The 26,780-nt window shown below is 35.8% G+C and overlaps 2 protein-coding genes and 1 long non-coding RNA gene across 4 annotated transcripts in view; 1 reads left to right on the top strand and 2 right to left on the bottom strand.

Moving 5' to 3' along the window:
- Positions 1-1,905: 1,905 nt before the first annotated feature.
- The window catches only part of LOC136843104 (nucleolin-like), a 225,109-nt gene continuing 200,234 nt past the window's right edge, over positions 1,906-26,780 (top strand). For both annotated transcript variants that reach the window (XM_067111104.1, XM_067111107.1), the window contains exon 1: positions 1,906-2,316. In XM_067111104.1, the coding sequence (XP_066967205.1) occupies positions 2,293-2,316 (24 nt within the window). In that variant the 5' untranslated portion in view covers positions 1,906-2,292. The remainder of the gene's footprint in view (positions 2,317-26,780) is intronic.
- Positions 6,120-10,911, bottom strand: LOC136843103 (uncharacterized). The gene is made up of 3 exons (XR_010854448.1): positions 10,760-10,911; positions 9,683-9,754; positions 6,120-6,431 (listed from the first exon to the last, which is right to left on the bottom strand). It is a non-coding gene; the product is annotated as an uncharacterized lncRNA (long non-coding RNA).
- On the bottom strand, positions 14,555-19,001 carry LOC136843548 (cyclin-dependent kinase 11B-like). Its single transcript, XM_067112078.1, has 4 exons — positions 18,804-19,001; positions 16,252-16,425; positions 15,676-15,780; positions 14,555-15,461 (listed from the first exon to the last, which is right to left on the bottom strand). Exons 1-4 carry the CDS (start codon positions 18,825-18,827, stop codon positions 15,156-15,158), a joined length of 609 nt encoding a protein of 202 aa, XP_066968179.1. The 5' UTR covers positions 18,828-19,001; the 3' UTR covers positions 14,555-15,155.

Below are 26,780 nucleotides of genomic sequence, written 5' to 3'. Positions count from 1 at the left end.
AATAACTATTAGATCAAAGTTTTTTTTTTTTTTTGTTAATGTGAGGCTCAAGACTGCATTTTAGTCTTTTCCTAATTTTTGAGCACAGGATTATGCTTTTATCCATCTAAAGTTCCACAAATCCCACTAGTTTAGGCAATATTACTTAGGATGTACACTGGTACTGATACTTGATTTAATATTTTATTTCCAGTCTTAATTCATTGCATTTCCATTAACGATCTGTAAATGTTGATTAAAGGCAAAGCCACGTTCTTAGGTTAAGAGATCAAGCGAAGAGGGTGGATAAGAATGACAGATTAGAAAAAATAAACTCGACTAACATGACTAAATCTGAATACTTCGGATCGGTAAATCGATTCTGGTAAAATTTTACATAGCCTGCTGTTTTCTAAAAATGCCAGATGAGGATTTTGAATTTTAAGTGAATATTTGCACCACTGGGTGTCGCTGTTTGCACTAATTATATAAAATGATTCAAGATCAAGTTTCCATAAACCTCAAGGAAGACTCTGAACAGGCGTTGCACGGTGAATTAAATTAAAAATGTTTAAAGATAAGTAGGAATGGTAATGCAAAGGAAAATTATTATTTATTTACTACGTTAAAAATAATTAAAAAGAAGATAAGTTATGGTAACTGTTCAATTATCTAATGAGAAACACTACTCTCATGTCAGTAGTACTAAAGTGATACGTTGTTTACATCTCGTCTATATATCGGGTAGAACAAAATATACACGCCATGCGTGAAAATAGTATTGTGCCTTACAATCTGTAACTGATAATTCAGTGACAATACAACCATGACGGTTCTCCAAGAGTTTCAAGAACCTGCCAAGGTTAATGCAAAAGTAACAACTAGAGGAAGCTGGTGAGATGACGAGAAGCTGCAGATAGGCGCAAATTTAACCTGAAGGATATTAACATCCTGAAATTCCCTCGATAGGATGCGTTCGCTCCCTGTGCTCCCGAGGCAGTACCTAGCTCCGTGATACACTCGGGATGCAAAGCTTTGAATTATTGTCTCCTCGTGCTGGAAACGAAACAATTTTCTTAGACCTATGTTAAGCCATATTGAATGGAAATTTTGAACTTCGTCTCATTTTTTTACGAATAAGCAAATTCCATACTTGAAGGGAATTTCTGTCTAGGCAGAGGCGAAAATGTATGCGTTACAGATATGTTCATAGAAAAAACTAAAAAATCGAATTTGATTATGTCCTCCTGATAAGTATGAATAGATGGAATGAACACTGACTGAAGAAAGTGACACTGAATCGAAGGCTTTTTCCACTCAGAGTACAAGATTACATTTTGTGCGTGTGTGTTTGCATTATATTGTGTGTTGCGTTTTTCAAAACTGACATTTTGTCACAATGTCCATTCAGTGTGAGCTTTAAACCGTGTTCTTGTCATTTTTCCTTAATTTGCCGAGATCGGGACTGCTCATTCATCGGAAATGCATTCCAAACTGGATTCGCGTTGGACAATTTTCATCACGTTTATCAGAAGTCAATTAACCCAAAATCCGTTTCCTGCGGTAAACAACTTTGGGCCCCCAGCGGTCAGCTGAGTATCATGAGTTTATGACTGTCATCGAAAAATAAAATACCCGATATGGCAACTACTTCACCAGCCTCGTTACCGTTTGAGCGTATGGTGAGCCCTTGTTATCGGTTTCTGTATCTTATTCCATTTATTTTAACCCATGTAACTATTAAAATATATATACAGTCGTTCCCTTACACCACCCTTGTCACGTATTTATACGTTTGGTCTCCCAGCCATGATACTATGATTTTGATGTAAGAAGATAAGGTGAATTACGGAGAGGTCGACTTTTCAAATCTCCCGTGCATGACATCACATGGCGCCCTCATCGGTAGCCGCTGGGGCAGCCAGTACCGTCTTCCCCTTGCGTGCGTCGACAACTACGCGGGAGTTTCAAAGAATTTGTGACAATTCTTGAGGTTTTTGGGATTTAGCACGTCATTGGCACGGTGATATGTGTTCTTTGCGGATAATGTGACACAGAAAGGGATAATGTTGGGAGTGAAAAGGTTAGCTTTTGTCTTTTCCCTAAAGATCCCGAAATGTGTAGGAAGTGGGTGAACATCTGCAGAAGTGACCGTATAGGCCTACTGTTAACACCAAAAAACACGAGTGCTATCGGTTCGTTTTCAACAAAGCGATTATGCAAGAAACCTCATGCATGAGTTGCCTAACTACTGCCCAGCAAATGCATGAGTATTGAAGGGTGATGCCAGACCGAACCAGCGTTTAGCCCCGCATGATAGCGCCACTGTTGAGTCAGGTATTTAACATCTGGATTCTGGTTTGGTTTAGTGTACCTGTTACATTTAAAATTGTGGATAAATATATTAACTATAGGCTTATATGAATACGTCGATCAATTAAAATGCATAAATATAACTTCCGTTCGATTCCTAATGCAAGTAAATCATATTTGGCTGGTTAAGAGTGTTAAAACTTAAATTAGGCCTAGGCCTATGTGTAGGTAGAATGACTGCAAAGAGGATATACTAGTCAGCACGAGAGAGAGAAACACGAACATTTAATTGAAACTGTTTTCATGTGCATGAAATGGGTCTTTTATTTGTCGGACAAAGGAAGGGGACAGTTATGAGAGAGAGAGAGAGAGAGAAAGAGAGAGAGAAAGAGAGAGAGAGAGAGAGAGAGAGAAAGGAGAGTGTTTTGTATAACTGAATGAACCATAGGTTTACAAGGATAATTCTAGCAATTAAAGAGCATATGCAGTATGTAATATCTTCCATCCGATTCCTAATGCAAATAAACCATGTTCACTGGTTGAGACTGGTAAAATTGTAATTAGGCCTAGACCTATGTTTGTTGAGAGTAACTGCAAAGAGAAAATGCTAGTCAACACGAAAGCGAGAGAGAGGGCAAAATTTTATTAGAATTATTTTCATGTGTATGAAATAATTATTTGGTAAAGGAAAGGGAAGATTATGAGAGAGAGAGAGAGAGAGAGAGAGATATTTTCTTGCACGTGAATAAGCCTACTTTTATCGGAGGGTTAGGAGGATGAAAATGATAGTTAATTATATATATTTATACACATATACAGATATATATATATATATATATATATATATATATATATATATATATATATATATATATATATAAACTGTATGGAAGAGTTTTTTCAAAACTTTCCACAGAGAAACGTCGAAGCCTGGAGTAATGGCAGTATCCTGTCTTCTCGATATTTTTTAGGACAAAAATTTTGATGTTCCGGTGGATATAATTAGTTGTTTTTTTAGATGCAGGATTTATTTCAGAATAAAAGATATCAAGCTCAAAAGGGTTATAAAAAATGAAAAAATAGTCCAGTAAATTTTGATAAACATTTTATAGAATTAAGGTAGTAATAAGGGAGTGTTAAATGGAATGTAAAGTTTGTATTATTTTCTTAAGTGCCTTTTTTGGGGGGTTTCCATTTCTAATGTTCAGTTTGTATTTTATATTTAAGTTTATGAAAAAAATAATTATAGCATCAACAAAAACAATGCCAGTAAGTCGTATAAACACTAAGCACCCAAGCAAGCCATGTAGCGTCACTGAGCACAGCCACCCTCCCGGCAGAATGCGCGGTAACTCGCCTTATCTTCTTACATCTTGACTATAACAATTTATCGTTTGGCTATAGGATTATAAACATGGCTATATTTGGTAAATACTATACCATTCCCTTAGACCCGGCACACGCGCATTTTTTCATGTATGGAATTTTATTCGTTGTATATCAAAGCCCTTCCTTTTTGACGTTCTAGAATGTATAGATAATAGGTTACGACAATAAGTCGTTCGAATTGTAATTGTTACTAATCATGTTTTTATTTTCTTTGACGGGCCATATAATGGTAATTTTCAAGTTGTTTCCAAAAGCTTTTGCATTTTGTAGTCCGTACAATCCTATCTTTGGGCTAAAACTAGATTTGTGTTATGAACTCTACAACATCCGCGATGCATGTCTTTTTTGTAAATATAGTACGGAAAGGAAAATGTGCAGTGAAGCATTTCTAACTGAATAAGATTAGCTTTGCAGCCAAAAAATTGTTAAATAGAAGTAAACTGTATTGAATTTCTAAGTCATAATATATATATATATATATATAATATATATTATTATACATATACTACCTGACCAACCCAGCGTTGCCCGGGCATACTCCGAATGACAGTCGATCATTTATCTTAGAAAGGAAGTAACACGTGGTGTGGTTTTGATTAACATGTCCCTCCAAACCTAAACACCGCCCAAATCAAAACACACCCCAATCAACCCTAAACACAACCCCCACTTAACTAAAACACCCTCTAAACCTAAGCACACCCACCACTAAAACTAAACACTCCCTAAATCAAAACACACCCCCCACTAACCTAAACATAACCCCCCCCCCCACTTAAGTGAAACACTCCACTAAACCCAAACACACCTCCTACTTAACTGAAACACCCCCACTAAACCTCAGCTTTCATTTGCAATAATTACCAAGTATATAGTAGCAATATTTTTTGCTTCATGAATATTTTTCTAGGATGTAATCCTATGATTTTACTCAATTTCTCTGTATTTGTTTTACACAACATTTACAGAAAAAATAATACAAGTTTAGGTAATATAATTTATTCTTCTGATTTTTACCCCAAGTTTTTTGCCATATGACTTTTTTCTGTGACCTTATTCCTGTGATTTTATTACCGTCCACCATAACTTAATGTGACCTTTTTTCGGGCGAAATTCATTTGGGCGAAGTTGGGCATTAGTCAATACATCATTTGGGCGACTATTCATTGTATAGTTTGGGCGACAAAATATAAAAATACTGCAAATTGGAACCAATCTTTTGGGCAAATCAGCAAGGAAAAATGAGGCCGAAGTATTTTAGGACGTTTTCACGTGGTGATACCTCTGTAATCGGTTGGCGGATAACTCGGTAGTTAGCTGGTTAATAATTGGCAGTAGTAATCAGCATTAGTTATTCATTACTCTGCTACGGAAGGAAATATCTCTGAAACAAAGCGACGAAAAAAGTGCTTTGATATTTTCTGGCTTTTATTTTTGTATAGACATAATACTGAAGAACAACGAAAACCAGATGTAAAGCCAGAATTAGGTGACTAACCTTAGCTATCCGAAGTTCGCGGATCGTAGCCAGGATAAAAGGAAGACCGATTATACGTTTTTGTCCTGGCGCTCTCAATTCTAAAGCGAACCCAATTTACTCGCAATTCTAAAACTATTACCAAGAGATTGTCAAAACTAAGGACCGGAGGCACAACCCCATCCTCACGAAATCCTTTGAGCAATTTTAACATTCAAAAACTTTAGAGCCCGAGACAAGGCCACCAACTAATTAAACAATGCGTTATGCAAAAGTCCTGCATTTCTATCGCCTCACGTATCCGATACACAAGTCCAACGATAAAGCCTGTGTTGTAGTAACCATCGACAGTCACAGTAACTTCAACAATTTATAGGCATAAGCAATAACCACTCCCGGGACAAATTAACACTATCACTATTGAAAATTTGCTGCCTGCCTAACTTTTTTACAATCTAATTATAACCCTTACATAGCAATTTGTACTCTAATTCAACCTCGGAAGATCCTTAAAATATTTTCTTGGTGGTATCTCATGTCAGGTATCTCATGTCAAAGTGAATTTTCACTTCCAACTATTATCGTTCAAGTCACTTCATTCACCTTTATAAGCGTTCTCAGCCGATTGCGATCTCCAGATCGTCAGGAGTGATCTTAATTATTCCTTTCATCAGGAGGGGGTCAAAATACAATATCACTTTGCTGAACAGAAGTTTAAATCTGCATGGACTATTGCAAGTAAACACCAAAATTCGAGGTTAATATACTAGAATCTCCTCAGAATTAAAAACCATTATTTCAGTTACTTCATTTCTCATATCAATATCCCCATCTTACTTCTGTTAACCAACCAATCAGTAACTACCATTCCCTCGACTTCATAGGGCATTCTTTGTCTTTCAATGAGTATTACAAAGTCTACCCTATCAAATGAAATTTTGTGGTTAAAGAAATGGACAAAGGTTTACAGACATTCATATTAAGCTGGTCTTCATACATGTAAATACCATTACATATCCAAAGTAGTCATTTAAAAATTTAATAGTAGGTAGAGCACAGCATCTACTAAGTTCTTGTTGTCTGTGTAACCGATTTTAGTGCGCTTCAAACCATCACAGGACATGCATAGCGTCTATAAGTTGAGTTCTTGTTGTCTGGGTAAACGAATTCAGAGCGCTTCGAATCCTCACAGGATATTCAGTCTTAACGAAAAGCGTTGTTTTCCATTAGTATTAGTGTCGATGTTATGGTCTGCTGCAGCTACACCAAGAGCCTGTGCATAAGAAAAGTTTGTTTGACTTTAGAGTATACTAAAAATTTCCATGACATAACCTACCCTCTTCAAGTGAAAATAGCCCGTTCAGTTAATCCCAGCAGCTATTCTATGATTAGTGTAATTAATACTATATCGTATGAGTAAACTTTCCCATTAACAATCCCACGTATTATTGTTACTTCAAAATGCCATCAACTTCCACATTACCAATCCCATATATTACTACAATTGTTCTCTCAAACTCCCAAAAAGACAACAGGATAGAGAGTGCCATCCTTTAAGATTTAATAGGGCACCAATCTTACATTGAAACAACCGCACTAACTTATACTACTAACTATGAAAGGTGCCATGCAATGCAAACACTATCTGGCAACTTTCGTCCTTTAGTATACAGTCTTAAGGGAATTGAAACTGCACAACCCCACGGGGCAAAAAATTTAAGTTGGGGAATCCAGAATAAGAAAGGTGTTCCCGAAGCAAGCTTCAGCGCTGGAGGAAAGGTGGATGAAGGTAGGGGTCAATGAAAATATGCAATGCAATCTGAACTGTACTTCCTAACATGAAAGCTTTGCTTGAAGAGTAAGAGGGAGGGAGGGTGGGGGTGCTGAGCGCACTGACAGAACGTTAACAAGACTGCAAACATTTTAATTACAGTTTCCACTATTAACCAGCCTATTAAAATACCTGACAAGTCCAAGACATCAGTGTCAAAAAATTCTTTAACATCCCAAGACCTAGGCCTCTTAGAAAATCGTAAAGATCCACCTATTACCTGTCTAGTTCCTATTTACAAGTGGGAATGAAATTCTAAGTTATAAAACTAGGTCAGAGTTAGTAACTCTAACCCTACCCTATTCCCAGCTCCACTAACCCTACCCTATTCCCAGCTCCACTAACCCTACCCTATTCCCAGCTCCACTAACCCTACCCTATTCCCAGCTCCACTAACCCTACCCTATTCCCAGCTCCACTAACCCCACCCTAAGCTCCACTAACCCTACCCTATTCCCAGCTCCACTAACCCTACCCTATTCCCAGCTCCACTAACCCTACCCTATTCCCAGCTCCACTAACCCTACCCTATTCCCAGCTCCACTAACCCTACCCTATTCCCAGCTCCACTAACCCTACCCTATTCCCAGCTCCACTAACCCTACCCTATTCCCAGCTCCACTAACCCTACCCTATTCCCAGCTCCAGTAATACAATCAAACTTACATCTCATGACCAAAGAAAGGGCTCTAGTACTGTAATACCCTCTGCTATTAATAACTTTCACTGTCAAATATCTCCCTAGGTCTGACTGTCGCGGTTTTTACCCCAGCCTATACCCAGCATCCTTAAGAGATAGACTTGAGCATTCATTACCTTTATCCTAACCCCTCCATCTATGTAAAATTAGCACGTTCTTCACCCTATTATAGCCTATCCTATATTTCAGGCTCAATATCTAACTTCCCATTAAGTCCTAGCTACAAGAAAACTATCAACCCTGCAGTTCTAACCTCAGTAAGAAGCTGGTTGGTTTGAAATCCCTGTTGTGCATGGTGACGAAGTCACCATGCTTATTTTTGAACTTCCTGTTGTGCATGGTGACCAAGTCACCATGCACAACATGAAAGTCCACCTTTGCCTGGCAGGTGGCACCGCCACCCCGGCAAAGGTGGACTTTGGAAGTGGCCAAAGAAAAACTTAATTCACACGCAAAACTTAATTCACACGCAAAACTTAATTCACACGCAAAACTTAATTCACACGCAAAACTTAATTCACACGCAAAACTTAATTCACACGCAAAACTTAATTCACACGCAAAACTTAATTCACACGCAAAACTTAATTCACACGCAAAACTTAATTCACACGCAAAACTTAATTCACACGCAAAACTTAATTCACACGCAAAACTTAATTCACACGCAAAACTTAATTCACACGCAAAACTTAATTCACACGCAGCTGAAATAATTACTTTTGTTTTGCAACTGAAATAATTACTCTTTTGTTTTGCAGCTGAAATAATTACTCTTTTGTTTTGCAGCTGAAATAATTACTCAAGAGCTTTAAAAATTGTCAGTGTTCAAAAACTTCAAAATTCCAAAATAGAGACTTATTAAACTTCAGAGTTCTAAAAAACAAATCTAAGCGAAATTACAAGATCAAACCACATAAGGCAAAAGTTTATTTAAACAAGTTTAAATCCACTAACTTAAAAAAATACTAGATTTACTCCAAACGCAAAACTTAATTCACACGCAGCTGAAATAATTACTCTTTTGTTTTGCAACTGAAATAATTACTCTTTTGTTTTGCAACTGAAATAATTACTCTTTTGTTTTGCAACTGAAATAATTACTCTTTTGTTTTGCAACTGAAATAATTACTCTTTTGTTTTGCAACTGAAATAATTACTCTTTTGTTTTGCAACTGAAATAATTACTCTTTTGTTTTGCAGCTGAAATAATTACTCAAGAGCTTTAAAAATTGTCAGTGTTCAAAAACTTCAAAATTCCAAAATAGAGACTTATTAAACTTCAGAGTTCTAAAAAACAAATCTAAGCGAAATTACAAGATCAAACCACATAAGGCAAAAGTTTATTTAAACAAGTTTAAATCCACTAACTTAAAAAAATACTAGATTTACTCCAAACTTCCACACAAACAAACTTCCACACAAACAAACTTCCACACAAACAAACTTCCACACAAACAAACTTCCACACAAACAAACTTCCACACAAACAAACTTCCACACAAACAAACTTCCACACAAACAAACTTCCACACAAACTTTTGATGGTAAAATACAGCTAATGGTAAAATAAAACTAAACTATTGGTAAATTATAACTAAACTAATATTCAAAAATAAAAGTTAAATACTTTAAAACATTCTGAAGCTGAAACAAGTCCTAAAATTTCTTGAAATGTTCAAAGCTGGAAAGTTAAATTTTAACCTTTGCAATTTTAAAAGACAAAAATAAATTTTCAAAGTACTCAAAACTAAGGTTTTGAATCTGAAAAAATAAACCAGTTCTCAAAACTAAGGTTTTGAATCTGAAAAAATAAACCAAATACATTAAACTAAGTTCTCAAAACTAAGGTTTCGAATCTGAAAAAAAACCAAATGCATTAAAACAACGCCTAAACTTAATGAAAACTTACGAGTTTTGATTCTGAAAAAACTAAACTAAAAAAATGTCTTGGGGGTGGCTCGAGTCACTCGACTGAAAAAAAAATACTTACCCATTAATCCAATCCTGTTTAGTCATAAGGTATCGGTACATATAAGACAATTATTTAACGACACACACTGACCTGAAATTAAAAAAAATATATATATTAAAGCACAAAATGTTCTAGCAAGTGGAAAGAACCAAAGGCTGACCATTGGTTACAATCACCTGGGCCATCTGATAAGTATTAAAATACTAAGACAAGGAGCAGCAAGCAAGGCTTTATAAATACTGATAAGCGTTATTACTAGTTTATTGCCACTTAAGCCTACAATAAGTTCAAATCAACTTAATATACCCCATATTAGGAAGGCTATGGTGGTCGAGTTAGGCCTCTCTAATCCTCGAGAAACTTTAAACCCTACTGCATCGTAAGACCTGCTCTACTGCAGTATAAAGTTAAAATGAAAATATGCATAGCACTGCATAAGATTGCCAATATAAAACCAAAGTGCATAGAATTACCACTCAAAGCAATCTAGTTCAGCTTAGTAATAAATAAGCTTCGAAACTAAGTCTTAAATACCATGTTGAAAGGTAATCTACAACAGAACCTAACAAGCATTTTGAACATTTATTGCAGGAATTTGGAACAGAGAATCGAAAACACCAATATTTGAAGATACAAAACCCGCAAACGGAAAATTTCCATACGACAACTGTATGTCATAGCTCAAGTATCACAATCTACATATTAAGAGAAATATAAAACGCAACTCTTGCAATAGTATCCACTCGCCAACCCAACAAACCTTGAAACATGCCATCACGCCTAAAATCTTGCAAAGCGTATTCACAATAAGACATATCTAAGAAACCGCTCAAGATTCTCTAGACCTCGAATGAATACTGGAAACAGAAGACGTGCAAGTGAAGCAAATAGGTGATTTGAACCTAAAAAAAAAAATGTAAGTCAGGCTAGAGACCATTTGTACACTGCGCACCAAGACTATACAACAAAATACCGCCTGAAGGGAAGATCATACACGAAAGCAAATTTAAAAAAGAACTACTCTATTCTGCAGGAGCTAAGATACCGACAAGAAAACACTGAAACAATAAAAAAAAAATATAATAAGCACCTTACTTTGAAAACGTACAAGGGCCCGTCAGTGTGGGAATCATCCCCGTAGAAGACTGCACATGAAACCAAAGAATGTGAAACCAACGATCCTCCGGGACAGAACGGTCGAGATTCCAAACTCAAATGAACGAGGAAGTCGAGTTAGTATCAACGAAACCTGCCTTACCAAGCTGGAGACTCAACAACACTGAAACAAGCTGTTCTTGAGGACAACAGCCAACGACCGCTGCAACTGCCTGTTTGTGGAACGTCACTTCATCGCCCTTTCGCCACCGAAGAAGTTTAAGGCCATGATCACAAAATCGACAGAAATCGTTATTATTATTATTATTATTATTATTATTATTATTATTATTATTATTATTATTATTATTATTATTATTATGAGTTGCCGGGCACTTTTCCTTTTTAGCGAACTACCCAATTGTGTATCAGTAGTTAGCCCATCTGAAAAAATATTATTATTATTATTATTATTATTATTATTATTATTATTATTATTATTATTATTATTATTATAGAGATTTGCTATTTACTCTTACTTTTTAGCAAACTACCTGAATTATGTATCGGTGTTTGGTCTTTATCTGGAATTAATATTATTATTATTATTATTAAAAAGGATGGCTGTATTATGCGAATTTATCTTATATAGTGTCTTTTCTATCCTCCTTATGATTCGCTTTTCAGGCTCAGCGATGTTAGTCAGTAACTGGCCGATATTCATGTTGGAAAAGGACAGTGCGGAATATTGGAAGTCTTTTATTACAATATTCAATCAGAAATCGTTCGTCTGAACCCAGACGAACGATTTCTGATTGAATATTGTAATAAAAGACTTCCAATATTCCGCACTGTCCTTTTCCAACATGAATATCGGCCAGTTACTGACTAACATCGCTGAGCCTGAAAAGCGAATCATAAGGAGGATAGAAAAGACACTATATAAGATAAATTCGCATAATACAGCCATCCTTTTTAATAAGACCTGTTTAAAAGAGGTTCCACTCCCTTCATATATTATTATTATTATTATTATTATTATTATTATTATTATTATTATTATTATTATAGTTGTTGCTGTTGTTTTCAGCAGTGCTTGGGCATAAGAGTTCATGAATATTACTTTTAGTAGCGTACGTAATTTAGTATACTGTATTGTGTTCATCTTATCGTTCATCGTATATGGCCTGGAGCTGAAACAAAGGATATTATTATCATTATTATATTATTAGTTGATGCAACATGGCGTCACAATGGCATGGTCATAGACAAAAAAAGTATAGAACACTTTTGTTAAGGTGATTCAACGGTGAGCTTATCAACTCGCACCGATGAATGCTAGGTAATTTTCATAATTAAACTTATTATTATTACTAATAATAAAGGTGCGTAGGTTCGTAATCTGCAACGGTAAAAGGCCACCTTCAGCGATTTGCCATATGGATTCAAGGCTTGCAGTAATAAATATACCGGTATCCCAAAATTTTGGGGAAATTGAGAAGGTAGGAGGACAAAGTGGCATTAAATAAATCATTTATATCTGTCGTAAGTGGTATAATTAGCGGCTAATTCGATCAGTGGTCAATGAATTTACGGAAACCAGATCATATTGTTCGATCACCGCTTGATATTCGAATCTTGTTTCGATAGTATTAGGTGGAGCTATGAAAACTATCATCAGGATTATACATACATATAAATATATATATATATATATATATATATATATATATATATATATATATATATATATGTGTGTGTGTGTGTGTGTGTGTGTGTGTGTGTATGTGGTAGGTGGGGCTCTGAAAAATATGATAATCTGATAATATATATATATATATATATATATATATATATATATATATATATATATATATATATATTTATATATTTATAGAGAGAGAGAGAGAGAGAGAGAGAGAGAGAGAGAGAGAGAGAGAGAGAGAGAGAGAGCGATATTAAGCCACCAATATACTTTAATATCCAGTTCACTACGCCTCGGGAATAACAACTTACATCCAAGAGGAATTATGATTAATAAATGTTTCGTCACCAGTTCTCAAGAGAGGTTTAAGTTGACATCGACTCTGCCGTACATGCCTGTCGAACTCTGGTTTTGTACTTAGAATCGATATCAGCCCATCTTCACCATGATAGCTGACTGGTAAATTTGTAACGCGTAGAAAATTATGAATTTGTCGAACTTGTCTTATACACCAAGGGTTTTGCTTATATTTACAAACATTAGGCCACAAATATCATGAAATATCCAGTTCACTACATTAAATACCACTTCCTGGACTTTCGAAACCTTCCACAAAGCGAACCTGCATGTCACTTTTATCAACCAGTCTCATATTTTCATGATATACCAATAAAGCAACTGGCTTCATTATAACCTCTTCTATTTTATAGTCAAATTTATCACTGCGAACTATTTTCCCCTCATGCAACTTTGTGAGCATTGTTACGTCTCGCTTGTCATGCCACTTGAAGGCAAGAATATTATTGCATGGAATGAAGGTTTTGCACCTTTCGTAAGCTTCACTAATTTGAGCTCTTTTTTTTCTCGCTCCTTTTACAGTCCCGCACACATCAGTTTTATTTTGATAGAGGAAAGGTGCGAGGTGTGGGCTTATATACCAGTTATCAATGCATAAGTTGTGACCCTTCCAGAGCAAGTTTTTCAGTATTTCTGGAACCACGGCACCTGATTCCACAAGCGGATCATTACCCGCAAGTCCACTAGCTTTACCTGTGTATTCTACCATATCAGTCACCACGCCAGTTTCGCAATCACATAATATAAAGAGTTTGATTCCAAACCGATGCCTTTTGGAAGGAATGTACATGCGAAATGATAAACACAGCTTATTTTTTGCACGAATACACACACACACACACACACACACACACACATATATACACACACACATATATATATATATATATATATATATATATATATATATATATATATATATGTGTGTGTGTGTGTGTGTGTGTGTATTTATATATACACGAATATATACATACGTACATACTTACATATACATATATATATATATATATATATATATATATATATATATATATATATATATATATATATATATATATATATATATATATATATATATATAAGAACTTAATCTATATTTTGAAAGTAAATAGTTTGAGTAAACTGACGATTTATGCTTAAAGAAGTTGTGTGGTGTGCGGAGTTAACTGATTTTAGACAAAAGTATTAAGACGTCCAACGCACATAAAACATACAGTATGACTGAGTTTGTATGACTGAAGGCATAAGCAAAATCTGAGAGGGAAATTAACCAGTTCTGTGAAAATAGGCAGCCCTTACACAAAATGCTCTGAATAATTTTTAATCTAAATTTAAAAGAAGCTTAGGAATATATAACTTTTAAAAGGATCTAGATATATATTAGTTTACTAAAGCCATTTTTACTAAAATTAATTACAAACATTTCTAAGTAAATTGGAAGAGTGTCGAAAAGAAAAGGAAGGGCATTTCGGAAAAGTAAATTTGCCTGGACATCTTTGAAAAATCAGATATGGGATTAAATTTTCATGTAATGTTTCTGAAAATATAAATATATCAGTATACCTCATGAGAGCCATGTTTATGTTCTCATCGTCAGTGATGAACAATCACAGAAACCAAAAAATTATTAGGACCGCCTTTCGAGTCTTTTCATCAATATTAGATGTCAAGAGAAAATACCATGGCAAAGATATTCATGTTATCAGCGTAAGTGACGAATAACACAAAACGAATACATCGTGAGGCTTTATTACACAAACAAGCAATCACACCTTCGAGAAACACTGGGACATAACAAAACAAATAATGTCGAAAAACATCACTTGAGAAGACGATCAAAAGTGAATGGAGAATAAATTATGTTTATGTATATACACGTATTTACAAATGACGCAGTCACAGTTTAAATAGATACAGGGCGAGTATAGTTTCAAATACCATATGGTCAGAGAGGTCTGGTTTCTTCTTTTACATATTTACGTAAAGCTGCTTTCTTTATAATGGTGAGTAAAAGCTAATAAAATTGCAAAGGTTAAACCCTAATTCAACTCCAAGACAGATGATTGCCTTAGTTCGAGGTCGGAAGTTAAAGTCTAGTTTTACAAGAAATCACGTTAAAGACGTTGCTCTTTTCTTTCACTTAATTTTATGACATCCCTGAACATTACTGGTCCGAAGAAAGAAATCACCCATTGAAAAAATATAGAGATAGAAAAAGATCAGGCAATTATTTCTAGAAATATGGGGAAAAAAGACAGAGAACACAGCATCTAAGGGAACAGAATAAATAGAGTTACTGTCATTTAAAAAGCTACATATCTGCTAGCTTTGAATCTAGGAACGCCTCCTGACTGTGAAATGTTCAGGGAATATGGACCTCTCAAGATCACTGACTTCCTGCTGTCTCCTACCGCTAGCCCTGAACCCAAAACGTCCGTTATCTTCTTCCTCTTCTTCCTCCTCCTCCTCCTCCTCGTCGCTGTCTTCTTCTGAGCTTGAGTCTTCGTCGCTGTATTCACCATCTTCCTCCGATGAAGAATCTTCATCTGATCCCAGTTCCTCGAGGAATCTGGCTGTTTGTTCGTAGTACTGCAAGAACTGTTCACGGGCGTTTTGAACGTCTGCAGTATCTTCGGGGGCCTGCAGAAGTACAAATATATTAATGAATGGAATTCTCACTTTCCGAAAGTGTGAAAAAATGTTGCAGCAACTTACGAAAGTGGAAATATTAGTAACTTGGAATCACACAAGCCGACTTTCACTATTTTAGAATCAGTACATAAAGGAGAAATTTGTATTTCAAGCAAAATTTAGGAAATCAAATTCCTCAAGGAGTTCCTCCGTGCTTCCGTACCTCTGGCAGGCCATCGCTCTCTGGCTGAAAACCATCCTTATCGGCATCGAAGTGAAGAGAAAATTCTTCACCACTGTTGTCGACAAAAGCAAAGTATCCCGTTACCTGGAAATACAAATGATACGATTGAATTCTCGATTTATCAAATACTTGACTCGTTTCTTTACAGACAGAAAGTTTTAAGATATACGATTCCAAGTTAATGAGTTAGCTATCATGGTCAGAGAGGTTTCAATGAGATAAGCGTTCAAATTCAGCCATTTGTCAAGTGGAAAACTGCTTTGACATTTACGATTGAAAATAAACTGGCATCACAGTCATTGGGTAATTTGTATTTATCTGTGTAACATGTTAACATTTTATCCATTGTTCACTTCCTGGAATTTTGAGTGCAAGGAAATAAAACTGACAAAAAATTATTTTGCTTATGTCCTCGCAAGTTGTTAAAAACAACTCGGTTAAAGATGCGTTAGACATTATGATAATACGGCATCATGTAAAGGTAACAAATATCCAGATGCGGAGACCCTGTAGGGAAACTAGATTAATTATGTTGGCAGTTGCAGCATTGGTTACCTTGCCGTCCGCATCTCGTTGCTCCTGACGTTCTTGCTGAGGTAGAGAGAAGGAGAAATGGTAGGTGCCGTCCGGGTTACGTTGAACCTCCCTGTGCTCTCCTCGGAAAGTGGAGAGCAGAGGGCCATCGTCGGGTTTATCTGATGTGACAAAGGCACCCAGAGTTACCAAGACCTGTGGGTGAAGAAGATGGCAGTTAGTGCAGTTGTCTGCTTCACTACTTTTGTTCAAATCGACAAGAAGACTTAGGTGTAAGCGAAGATAAAAATATGTATATTAAGCCCGTGCTTCCATAGAGGGGTCTCAGAGAAGAAATACTATCTACTAGTGAATAGTACGGATAGACTTTACTTTCAAGTCGCCTAAATAACATGAGTCATCAGTGTCAGGCTGATGAACCAGATGATATCGTCATTAGAAAGTGATAAATACAGAGAAGATAAAAAAAAAACGGCATAAAGGCAAAAAGTAAAGTCGCAAATATTTTCACTGCCCAATATTAGAACAAGAATTTGGTGAATGAAAGTTCAAAGGTTAGTCGCTACCGTAAAGGTGGGTTCGTTTACATCCGCTAGGACTAAAAACCTGATTTCAAGGTGAAGGCTACGGTGATTAGGAACGGTGAAAATAAGAGGTAGTGTCTTGTTCATTAGCATTCAAATTAAGTTTCCTTTTTGTCTAATTGTTGATAAAATCCGTCGTTTCCTTACGCGGCCTTCACCTTTGAGATCATTCTTCGTCGGAAACGACTTATGACGGTGTGCTTTTTTTTCTTGAACTTAATAACAAACTTTGAACCACACATAAAACTTACTTCGTTGAAAATTATGCAAAAAAGTTAAAGATCAAATAAACTATTTAGAATTAACTGAGGGGAGTTAGTGTAACCAATCATAAAACCTAGAGCGAATGCAGAGTAGGGGGCCATGGCTACTGTAGGCCTAGTGGGCGTGTTTGTAGTAGGCATTTCGGAAGAAATATAGCCTGACCAGACTTACCTTTACCTAAACTAAACTTGGACTCCGTGTCCTAACCTGGCCGTGGGGGCAACGCCTCCCCAGCACCCCCAAGTAATTCGCGACCCCATCCTCTGTATTCTATCCATAATCCACAACAAAACAAAAAACCACAAATTTCATAGTTTTAAATATGTTTCACTTAATAATATAAGAAATAAACTACATATATTAGAAGACGTGATTAGACTCAAGTCCTTGCAGAAATATACTTCTCTCGTGCTAAAAGATGAATATATTTTTTTTTACATTTTGAACACCTCTCGGATTCTGGTTTTAACATCCAGACCCTTCTATAAAATCTTACCGTAAGAACATTTAGTATACCGTGCAAAAACAGAAACGATGTTTTCAAAAAAGAAATGCAATTTGCTTCGATGGCAGTTCATATATTTATTTTTTTTCTATTCCAGTGTCCAATGTATCAAAAAAATTATCTCTGCTTACTAAAGCTTATGTCATTATAGTATATCGTCAATAAGTTTATTAGTTTTCCTTATTCAGGTTTTAGTAATCAGTATATTCAAGTAATGAACGCCTATATCTTAAGCATATATATATATATATATATATATATATATATATATATATATATATATATATATATATATATATATATATATTTAGATATAATATATATATATATATATATATATATATATATATATATATATATATATATATATATATTTAGATATAAATATATATATATATATATATATATATATATATATATATATATATATATACATATACAATATATATATATATACACATAGATATATATATACATAGATATATGTGTGTGTGTGCGAGTGTGTTTAGTGAGAGAGAGAGAGAGAGAGGCAATTTTAACTTCGTCGGAATACAGGGTTGCAGTGTATCCTCTCAATAAAATCTAAAGAAAGCATGAAACATTGTAAACATTGTAGGAAGTTAGTAATACCAGATCACAGGATTCGTGCTGCCATCTACTGAGAGCATAGTTAGGTGACCAGGCGTAACCTCAGCTATAGATCAGAAGTTCATTTAGTGTGTCACGGACAACGACTAATCAATAAAACCAGACTTCATACCCGTTTAGTGACCCGGTTTCAACGCTTGACAGATTTTTTTATGTTAACAGACGATGTATTAAACTTATTTCAAAAACAAATCTGAGAGTGTCATATTAACTCTTGTGTCAAATTTCGTTACTATCCTTGGGAATTTGGAGCAATAATTTATAACCCCTGTACTGTGTTGATTATGGTGTTTGGTTTTTATAGCACACTGTTCTGAATAACACACAAGTACTACAAATAATCTTTTTCGGATATTGTAACTGGTAAATATTCAATGAGAAATATATCTTAAATAAGAAAATAAGGAAAATTAAGTAAAAAAATTTTTTCATTTATCAATTTTCCTAAAATGAAAACAAAGAAAAAGTAATTTTCATATATTTACAGTGTCACAAATTTTATAAAATAAAAATTAATGTGTAGGATTTAAGTGCAAAATAGAATATAAAAATTATCCTGGAGGGTCACTTACCAACAATGATAATTTGGAGAACATCTTGTAGGCTAGAATATCACCACACTTCGAAGACTGAGAAATTCTTTAAACCACAGAATTAAAGGACTATAATAATCCTTCTAGTTGTCTGAATTTATGGATTTCGTGGGATATATATCCTTTGGATTGTATCGAAGGCCTGAGAGAGCAGTTCTTCTCTACGAGCCAGCTGAATGACAACTCGGTAAAGATCAAATCCCTACCTGGCGTTTTATACTTGCAGGAGCGAGCAACTCACCTCAGGTGACTTTCAGGGGAGGGATTGGGCTTATCAGGAGGAAGAGGAGGAGGAGGAGGAGGATATAGAAGGGGAAGAGAAGGAGGGGGTGGGGTCGTGTACCTGACAAGTAGAAGTAGTAGTGACTTGCCTTACTCTAGCCCTTTTACGAAAGGGGTCTGGGTTGTTTAGGGGAACTTGGATTTTGATGAGTCGTCCATGAGACCTTGAACTTCTACGAGACGATGAGGATCTCGTCTCCGGATGATTTTCGAGTGACTTCCTCGTTTTCTTTTAGTCTGTTTCTGAACGACGACGTCTGTTGGATCTGGGTGTGGTTTAACTGACCTGTCAGTTTCCTGAGTTCCTGCAGGAACTCAAGGAACAGGATGCCCTACGCCAAAGGGACGGTTTGCGTAAGAGAACGAAGCGTAAACTAAAGAGCTTGTAGATATTTTTTTTTTTTAATTCATAAGAAGTAGGGTTTGGCAGTTGACCACCCTACAACATTTCCAGGTAGTTGGGGGTAAGGGGCCTCAACACAACCCTAAAGGTTTGGCATTGGGACGATTGTTGTGCCCTATATTCCTTCGACCGGTAACGGAAGGGGAGGCGGGGGAGGAAACGTTATGGCCATGAAACGAATAGGTCCAGCTTTTATCAACGATATTAAGATGCAACTGTTTATTAAAGTTCATAAAGATAAGCAGTCCTCTACTTACAGATGATGGAGGGCTTGTCTTGCATTAATTAGTGTCACAGTTAATTGCCGAAAGGTTGGGTAGAAGACCTTATAGCCGTCATAAGAAGGTCAATGGGATTTATGTTAATGGTGCCCGGTAAAGGACAGGGTTGTTTACAAGAGGTCGGTCGACAGGCACGTGGACTTTGAATGTTCATTATCCTGCTTCCGAACAGTCAAGATTATCAGAACCACTTAGATGCCTATCAAGTAAAACTTTAAATTAATTGTTTATAGTGGATATGGGAAACGAGAAAGGTGTGATCTAAGTGCAACCACTACAGCGAATTGGATGCGTATAAATAAACTGATCCCCTGAATCTATGTTCCTTTCAATGAGAACGTTGAGGAGGGATCAAGTCATAACTAAATAGAAGAAATTAATTCAACTGGTTTGGTGAACAATCCTTATCTTACTTATTTAAAAGTTTTCCACAGAAAGTCGATGGGACAGGCAACTCGAAAGTGTTATGTAGGTCATGTCAAGCGGGAAAAAAGAGGAAAATGTAGAGCACCAAAGCCTGGCACCTAAATCCCAAGAAATCTACAGAACCGCCTCATAATTGGAGTATTAATACGAAAATTAAGTAGAATTCCAAAGTCTGGGTGCATTAGGAAACACATTGTTAATATTGATATGTGATTTATATATAAAAACAAATATATATATATATATATATATATATATATATATATATATATATATATATATATATATATATATATATATATATATACATTTGTATTTGTTGGTATATATAAATCACATATCGTATTTACAATGGACACCCATCCCTATCTGTCTATCTATCTATATATGTGTGCGTGTGTGCGCGCGTGTGTGTATGTGTTTGTATGTTACTTTTATATAATGCGTGTGTTCACGTGCCAATTAAACGGACGTCGGAAAGCAACATTTGTTTGTGAATGAATGTCAGTAGGCCTTTTCCCGAAATGCAATCACAACAGAAGAGTGTGGTGACTGCAAGGGAACGTTTATGAACTACTGTAGAAATCGATATTTCCGCATCATCTGAGAACTTCGTCCGGGGATGAACTAGTTCAGTAGGAATTGTTTCTAAAATAGAAACAGGAAAAGAAAAGTGTGTCACTTTTTTTGCCGGAAACTTTGAAGGCAAGTAAGCCATAAATCTATTTTATGTAGTGCAATTGCCTTCAGCTACGTTAGCTATTCAAAATAGATTTTTGTTGTTTTGTAAAGATATGTTAAGTTTATTTTATGATATAATCTCTCCCTCGGGAATTAATATGTAATTAGTGATCAAGAATGAGTTAAGTATTACTTTTAAGGTTAACGAATCTTTTCCCAAACACGTTTCAGCGTCTGCGACGTAAAACTTTAAATCCGTCAAAATCAACGCTGAAAAGAGAAAATGTAAAGGAAATAGGAATTGTCGACGCAAAACGCAGTTAGGCGCAGACTTCTAAACGGGAGAACAAAAAAGTTTTCTCCCGTAGTGAAGACGGTAAAGCAATGTGCTTGTAACCCAGAAGACACGAGTTCAGATCCTGCTTGAAAGCTGAAGATCTGTTCCTCATTTAATTGTTATATACAGCATTCCTATATATCACGTAAAAAAATTTATACATAAACACGCACATACACACACACATATATATATTATACAAAAATATTAGGAAACCTAAACATTAAATGGATGATGTATGGTCGTGGTGTCCATATAGATATATGTGTGTGGTACGTTTGGAACACGCAACTCTTATTATGAAATTTTTATCACACCGTGATTTATATACAATCGTGAAGCTACAGATATTGTTAAATATCCAGTTCACTCTACCTCGGGAATATCCCAGTAGGGAATTATCACCGAAGAGAAATTTATAAGCAATAAATAGGTTGATACTGCCGGGTCTCGATCCCTCGACACAATACCTTCCAACGACTACAGTCAACGGTTAGACCACTGAGCCACCAAGAGAGGTGTGATAAAAAGTTCATAATAAGAGCTGCGTGTTCCAAATGTACCAATAAGCTGTCGTGGTGGAGGTGGGTTAATGCCGAAGCTAGGTACAATTTCCCCTCTCTCGATGGGTAAATAATTATGGCAGATTCGGCATTAACTCATACCTCTCTTGGTGGCTCAGTGGTTATCACGGTGTGATAAAAATTTCATAATAAAAGCTGCGTGTTGCAAACGTACCAATGAGCTATCATGGTGGAGGTGGGTTAATGCCGAAGCTAAGTGCAATTTTCGGGTCTTGACGGGTAAATAAGTACGGCAGGTTTGGTGGCTCAGTGGTCTGACCGTCAACTGGAGTTGTTGGAAGGTATTGTGTCGAGGGATCGAGGCCCGGCGGTACCGATCCGTTTATCACTTATAAATTCCCCTTCAGTGATAATTCCCTATCGGGGATATTTCCGGAGTAGCGTGAATTGATGTTAAACAATATTTATATATATATATATATATATATATATATATATATATATATATATATATATATATATGTGTGTGTGTGTGTGTGTATATATATATATATATATATATATATATATATATATATATATATATATATATATATATATATATATATATATAAATTAGATATAAATTATATATATACCATATATACTGTAGATATACTGTATATATAGACATACATACAGACATGCATACACACATAATGCATTTGACACATTTCACCAAATCTATATAAACACTACTACCATACAACAAGCACTTAATTTTTCGGTGTCCTAATATTTTTGCATGGGATCTTCACTAAATTTCCACCATTTCATTTTAGACCCTTATTATCAATAGAACGTTCTGCATCTTAGTGACAATCAGTATGTTGCCGAGTCCGAACCATATCTGGTGAGAGTTGCAAAATATGTTAATTTTTAGCTTTCTGTAAAAGAAAACTATTGAAAATGCTATTTATCTGTCCGTTCGCACTTTTTCTGTCCGCTTCCGCCCTCAGATCTTAAAAACTACCGAGGCTAGAGGGCTGCAAATTGGTATGTTGACCATCCACCCTCCCATCACTAAACATACCAAATTGCAGCCCTCTAGCCTCAGTGGTTTTTATTTTATTTAAGGTTAAAGTTAGCCATGACCGTGCGTCTGGCACCACTGTAGGTGCCAACAACACAGACCACCACGGGGCCGTGGCTGAAAGTTTCATGGGACGCGGATGAGAGTTTCATGGGCCGTGACTGAGAGTTTCATACTGCATTGTACGCTTACAGAAAACTCGATTGCGCCTAAGAAACTTCGGCGCATTTTTTACATGTTTTTCAGTTATCCCTCAGAATTGTTGAGGCAATTTAAAACAACTATTATGGGACTGGCTTATGTAAAACGTCAACCCAATAAATATTCAAGATGAAATACTGATTATCTGAAGAACACGACATGTGTATGACCTTGGGAAATTTGTCAAGAACAATTAAATTATCGTCAAGTTATAAGGGTTGATATGATCACTCCTAGTGAATGTAATCACTCTGAAGGTTACAAAATCGTGAAACGAGGAAAAAAATTAGTACAAAAAGTATACTTTATCACTTGCATACCAAACTAAATGTTCTTAATATTGTCTAAAGTAATTTTCGATTTTATTTCTTCCTGAACTATAACAAGAAAAATCGTATTTTCTTTCAAGTTACAAAACACACTTATAGTAATCATTAATAACCATTAAACTTCTGTCACCAATCTTCCATCTTTTTCCACCATATTATAAAGCAGGGTGACTTCAACGTAGGATTTTTAAATAATAAATAAATTAAATCTTATAAGAATACACAAGTTTAGGACCGGACTGATTTCCTCTCTCACGCTTTGTCTGCACAGAAGTAACATTCTTTATGAGTGACAGATTAAGATTGATATGTCTCTTTCAAAAGCGTTAAATAGGATTTAGTTGATTTTTAAACTTTTTTTTTAATCAAATATGCGTTCAAGTTTGTTTGATTAAACTGATCAATGACGTTTAATTATAGAGGCTCTGTCATTTTTTGGTGACTGCGTATGGTTCTAGCATATCATTTATCTTTTGTCCAGAGATACTGATAAAAAGAGGTCAGACTAGAACGAATAATATAACCTTATTTAACAATGTAAACCCAATATGAAAATGGAGACATTAATTGTCTGGTAGTTGAACGATTTGAGTTGCGTCCAGCGTCCTTCCACCCAAATGTAGGTATAATTTGCATAATTGTTTTTCCTGTTATGTTCCAAGGGCAATTGGCGTCTGCTAACGTCGGCTGTTTTAGATGTCGGCCCAGGATAGCAAATGGGGCCGTGACCCCTGGTTTCCGCAGATTCAGCTGGATTTACCCAACCCACGGTCACTACTTCCCTAAGCAGGAAGGGCGCGTCTCCCGCTGGTGTTTCATAGGAAGATAAATGTCCTTTCGCTCCATTTTTTCTCGCAAACTAATTTGTCTTCAGGGACTAGATAATCTTCAGATGAATTCATACTATTTTACTATTAACAGCTGGTGTCGGAATCGACTTATTTTGTTTCTCCATATCGATTTTGTAATTAACACAGTTGTCATAAAGTTCTTCAATGTTAATCGAATAAGTAATTGCTGAAACGGAGAAGATCCTGATCATGAAATCATTATTATCGATTTTAATGTGAAAGGTGTAGCCTATCTGTCGGACTTGACCAAAATTCTAACAATATATCAGTATATTTAGGAGGCTGAAGGAAACACATTAACAAATATAGAAAATACAACTATGACGTTATTGCATTTCAGGCTAGAAATAAGGCCATGGACATTCAGTTCTCTCTCTCTCTCTCTCTCTCTCTCTCTCTCTCTCTCTCTCTCTCTCTCTCTCTCTCTAGTAATTTAGATCGTGATCTCCTAAGAAGAAAAAATGTTAGGATATTCATAAATCATTTAGACTGATTGACGTCTGTCTCTTGATGAAGTTTCGTTACTGGTTGGAGGTCATCAGGCCATGATAGCATTATGACGAAACCCAAGACACTGAGGTCAGAAGGCTAATCGCCATCTAAAAGTCAATCCAGGTAGGAAGTAGGATTTTAATCACCTTCGTTAAACAATGATTAATGACTGATGATGAACCACAGAGATAAATGAAAGATGTGTCTTTTCTTGATAAATCGTATAACAGCTTTCTTCACGTTTACTTGCAGGTAATAATTTCTGTTTTTGATTCAATATTTTTTCTTATAAAGAAAGAATTTACTAACGTTTGATACACCCAAATTACATCAGCCCATATTTTTGCTTTCATGTAGCCATGTCAGCTTTTTCAGCCCCGTTTTTTATACGTTTGCTATATTTTCGTTTATTTCCATTTGTGATTTGGAATTAATTTTTTTCTTTTTTCTCATTTCTTGGCAAAAACTCCATAGAAATTTTTCCTAGATGTTTATTACTACCTTCTATTCTAGAGAAGTTTCACACAGGCTTTTTAATTTCTTATTTTGAACACGTTCAACATATTTATCACTCATATGTCCTGAAAATATGGACATATCTAATCTTACATTCAGCAAATCTGTAATATAATTACCACTACAGGTATACTGTCTTACGTAAGCCATACCAAGTTGTAAAATATAAAAACACCATCCTTCGTGTTGGTTGGCCATATTTTTTCCTCTTCGTTCCGAGAACATTCTTTGTTAAAAGCGAAAGCTAGTGGGATGGGTAACATGATGTTTTTTCTAGCTTAGACCTGAAGAAACAGAACAAGGGAAAGGAAGGAATAAGGATAGGACCTAACCAAAAGGGAAAGAATAACCCTGCTTCTTTAAGGAAGAAGGGTTGTAATAGTTAGGACAACCGAGCGAGGGGGAGAATTCCAAGGCTTAGCAACGGCACGAAAGAAACAGAGGATTACCGATTTCCAGAGTGTAAACTTGGGAATAAGTGGCTTGATGGGTGTGACGAGGCCGCTTCAAGGGAGAAGTCTACCCTTAAGTTCAACGGAACGGTGACCAAAATAGTTCATAAAGCAAAGAGAGAGAATGAAAAAACCACCTTGCGTCGGCGAGGAGTGGGATCCTCTGCAGAGAAAGTTAGAGTAGGGTCATCTTCTTAACTTAGGTTCATTACTGCATTAAAATAGGTAATCTCGCTTCTACAAGACAGAAGTAACCTAAACTTCCAGAATAGTGATAGCACGGAGAAATTCAATCAAGATTTAAAAAAAAAAAAAAAAATAGGAACATTGGTTAACAGTAGAACAATAAATGTGTGCTGGGGGCATGAATTGAACCAAGTTACAGGATTCCCATTCTAAGTTCACAAGATCAGAGGTAGTATCAGAGGATGGAGTATTTCAAAATTAACTGCGATATAAGAGAAGACTGGGAGGTGAATGAAGATCTGTAGAAGGTTGAATCTATAGATAATCTTCAATAGATAAGACGTATGCTGGAGATGGACTTCGATTAAGAGAATGAAAAAAAGTAAGTTACAAGAGTTGAACCCTCAATTTTATGATGGAGATCCTTTCTTTTCAAATGTTCATTTAGTATGTATACAAAAATATATCCTTGAGGACATAGATCCCAAATAAATTCTTTTATAAGGCAAAGAATGTAGTCTTGAATGGATTCATACTCCGAGTATCCTCAGTAAAATTTTCCCCATTAGAAACTTTTGAAATAATTTATAAACAAACACAGTCCTCAAGTGAGGAGGATGGAGGAAAGAAGGAGGAATCAGTAAGGATTGGGGAAGGGAAGAAGGGGGCTTTGGACAGGAGTAAGGGTGGCGGACAAAGAAGGCGGGTCCATGAAGGAGTGAAAGAGGGAGAATATAGAAGGGAAAGCGGAAAAACATCCTCTGAAAATTTTTACTATGACTTCCATCATGATGGACGTAGCTATGACTATTTACTAGTATAATAGTTTAATGCAGCGAACCGAAGCTGATAGCTACTAAAAGCTGAATGATATTGTAGACAATAAATGCCCTTCTGAGGATGTCGTCGTCATCAGTATGCCA

This window comes from Macrobrachium rosenbergii, chromosome 11 (assembly GCF_040412425.1).
Source record: "Macrobrachium rosenbergii isolate ZJJX-2024 chromosome 11, ASM4041242v1, whole genome shotgun sequence".
In the NCBI taxonomy this organism is placed as follows: domain Eukaryota; kingdom Metazoa; phylum Arthropoda; class Malacostraca; order Decapoda; family Palaemonidae; genus Macrobrachium; species Macrobrachium rosenbergii.
This window is presented reverse-complemented; position numbering and strand designations above follow the sequence as displayed.

Excerpts from the sequence above, each read along its gene's own strand:
- LOC136843548 (XM_067112078.1), bottom strand. The coding sequence starts at position 18,827 with ATGTTCTCCAAATTATCATTGTTG. Across the intron at positions 15,781-16,251 it reads AACGAGATGCGGACGGCAAG|GTAACGGGATACTTTGCTTT; the intron begins GTAACCAATGCT and ends TTGTATTTCCAG. Across the intron at positions 15,462-15,675 it reads AGAGCGATGGCCTGCCAGAG|GCCCCCGAAGATACTGCAGA; the intron begins GTACGGAAGCAC and ends GTACTTCTGCAG.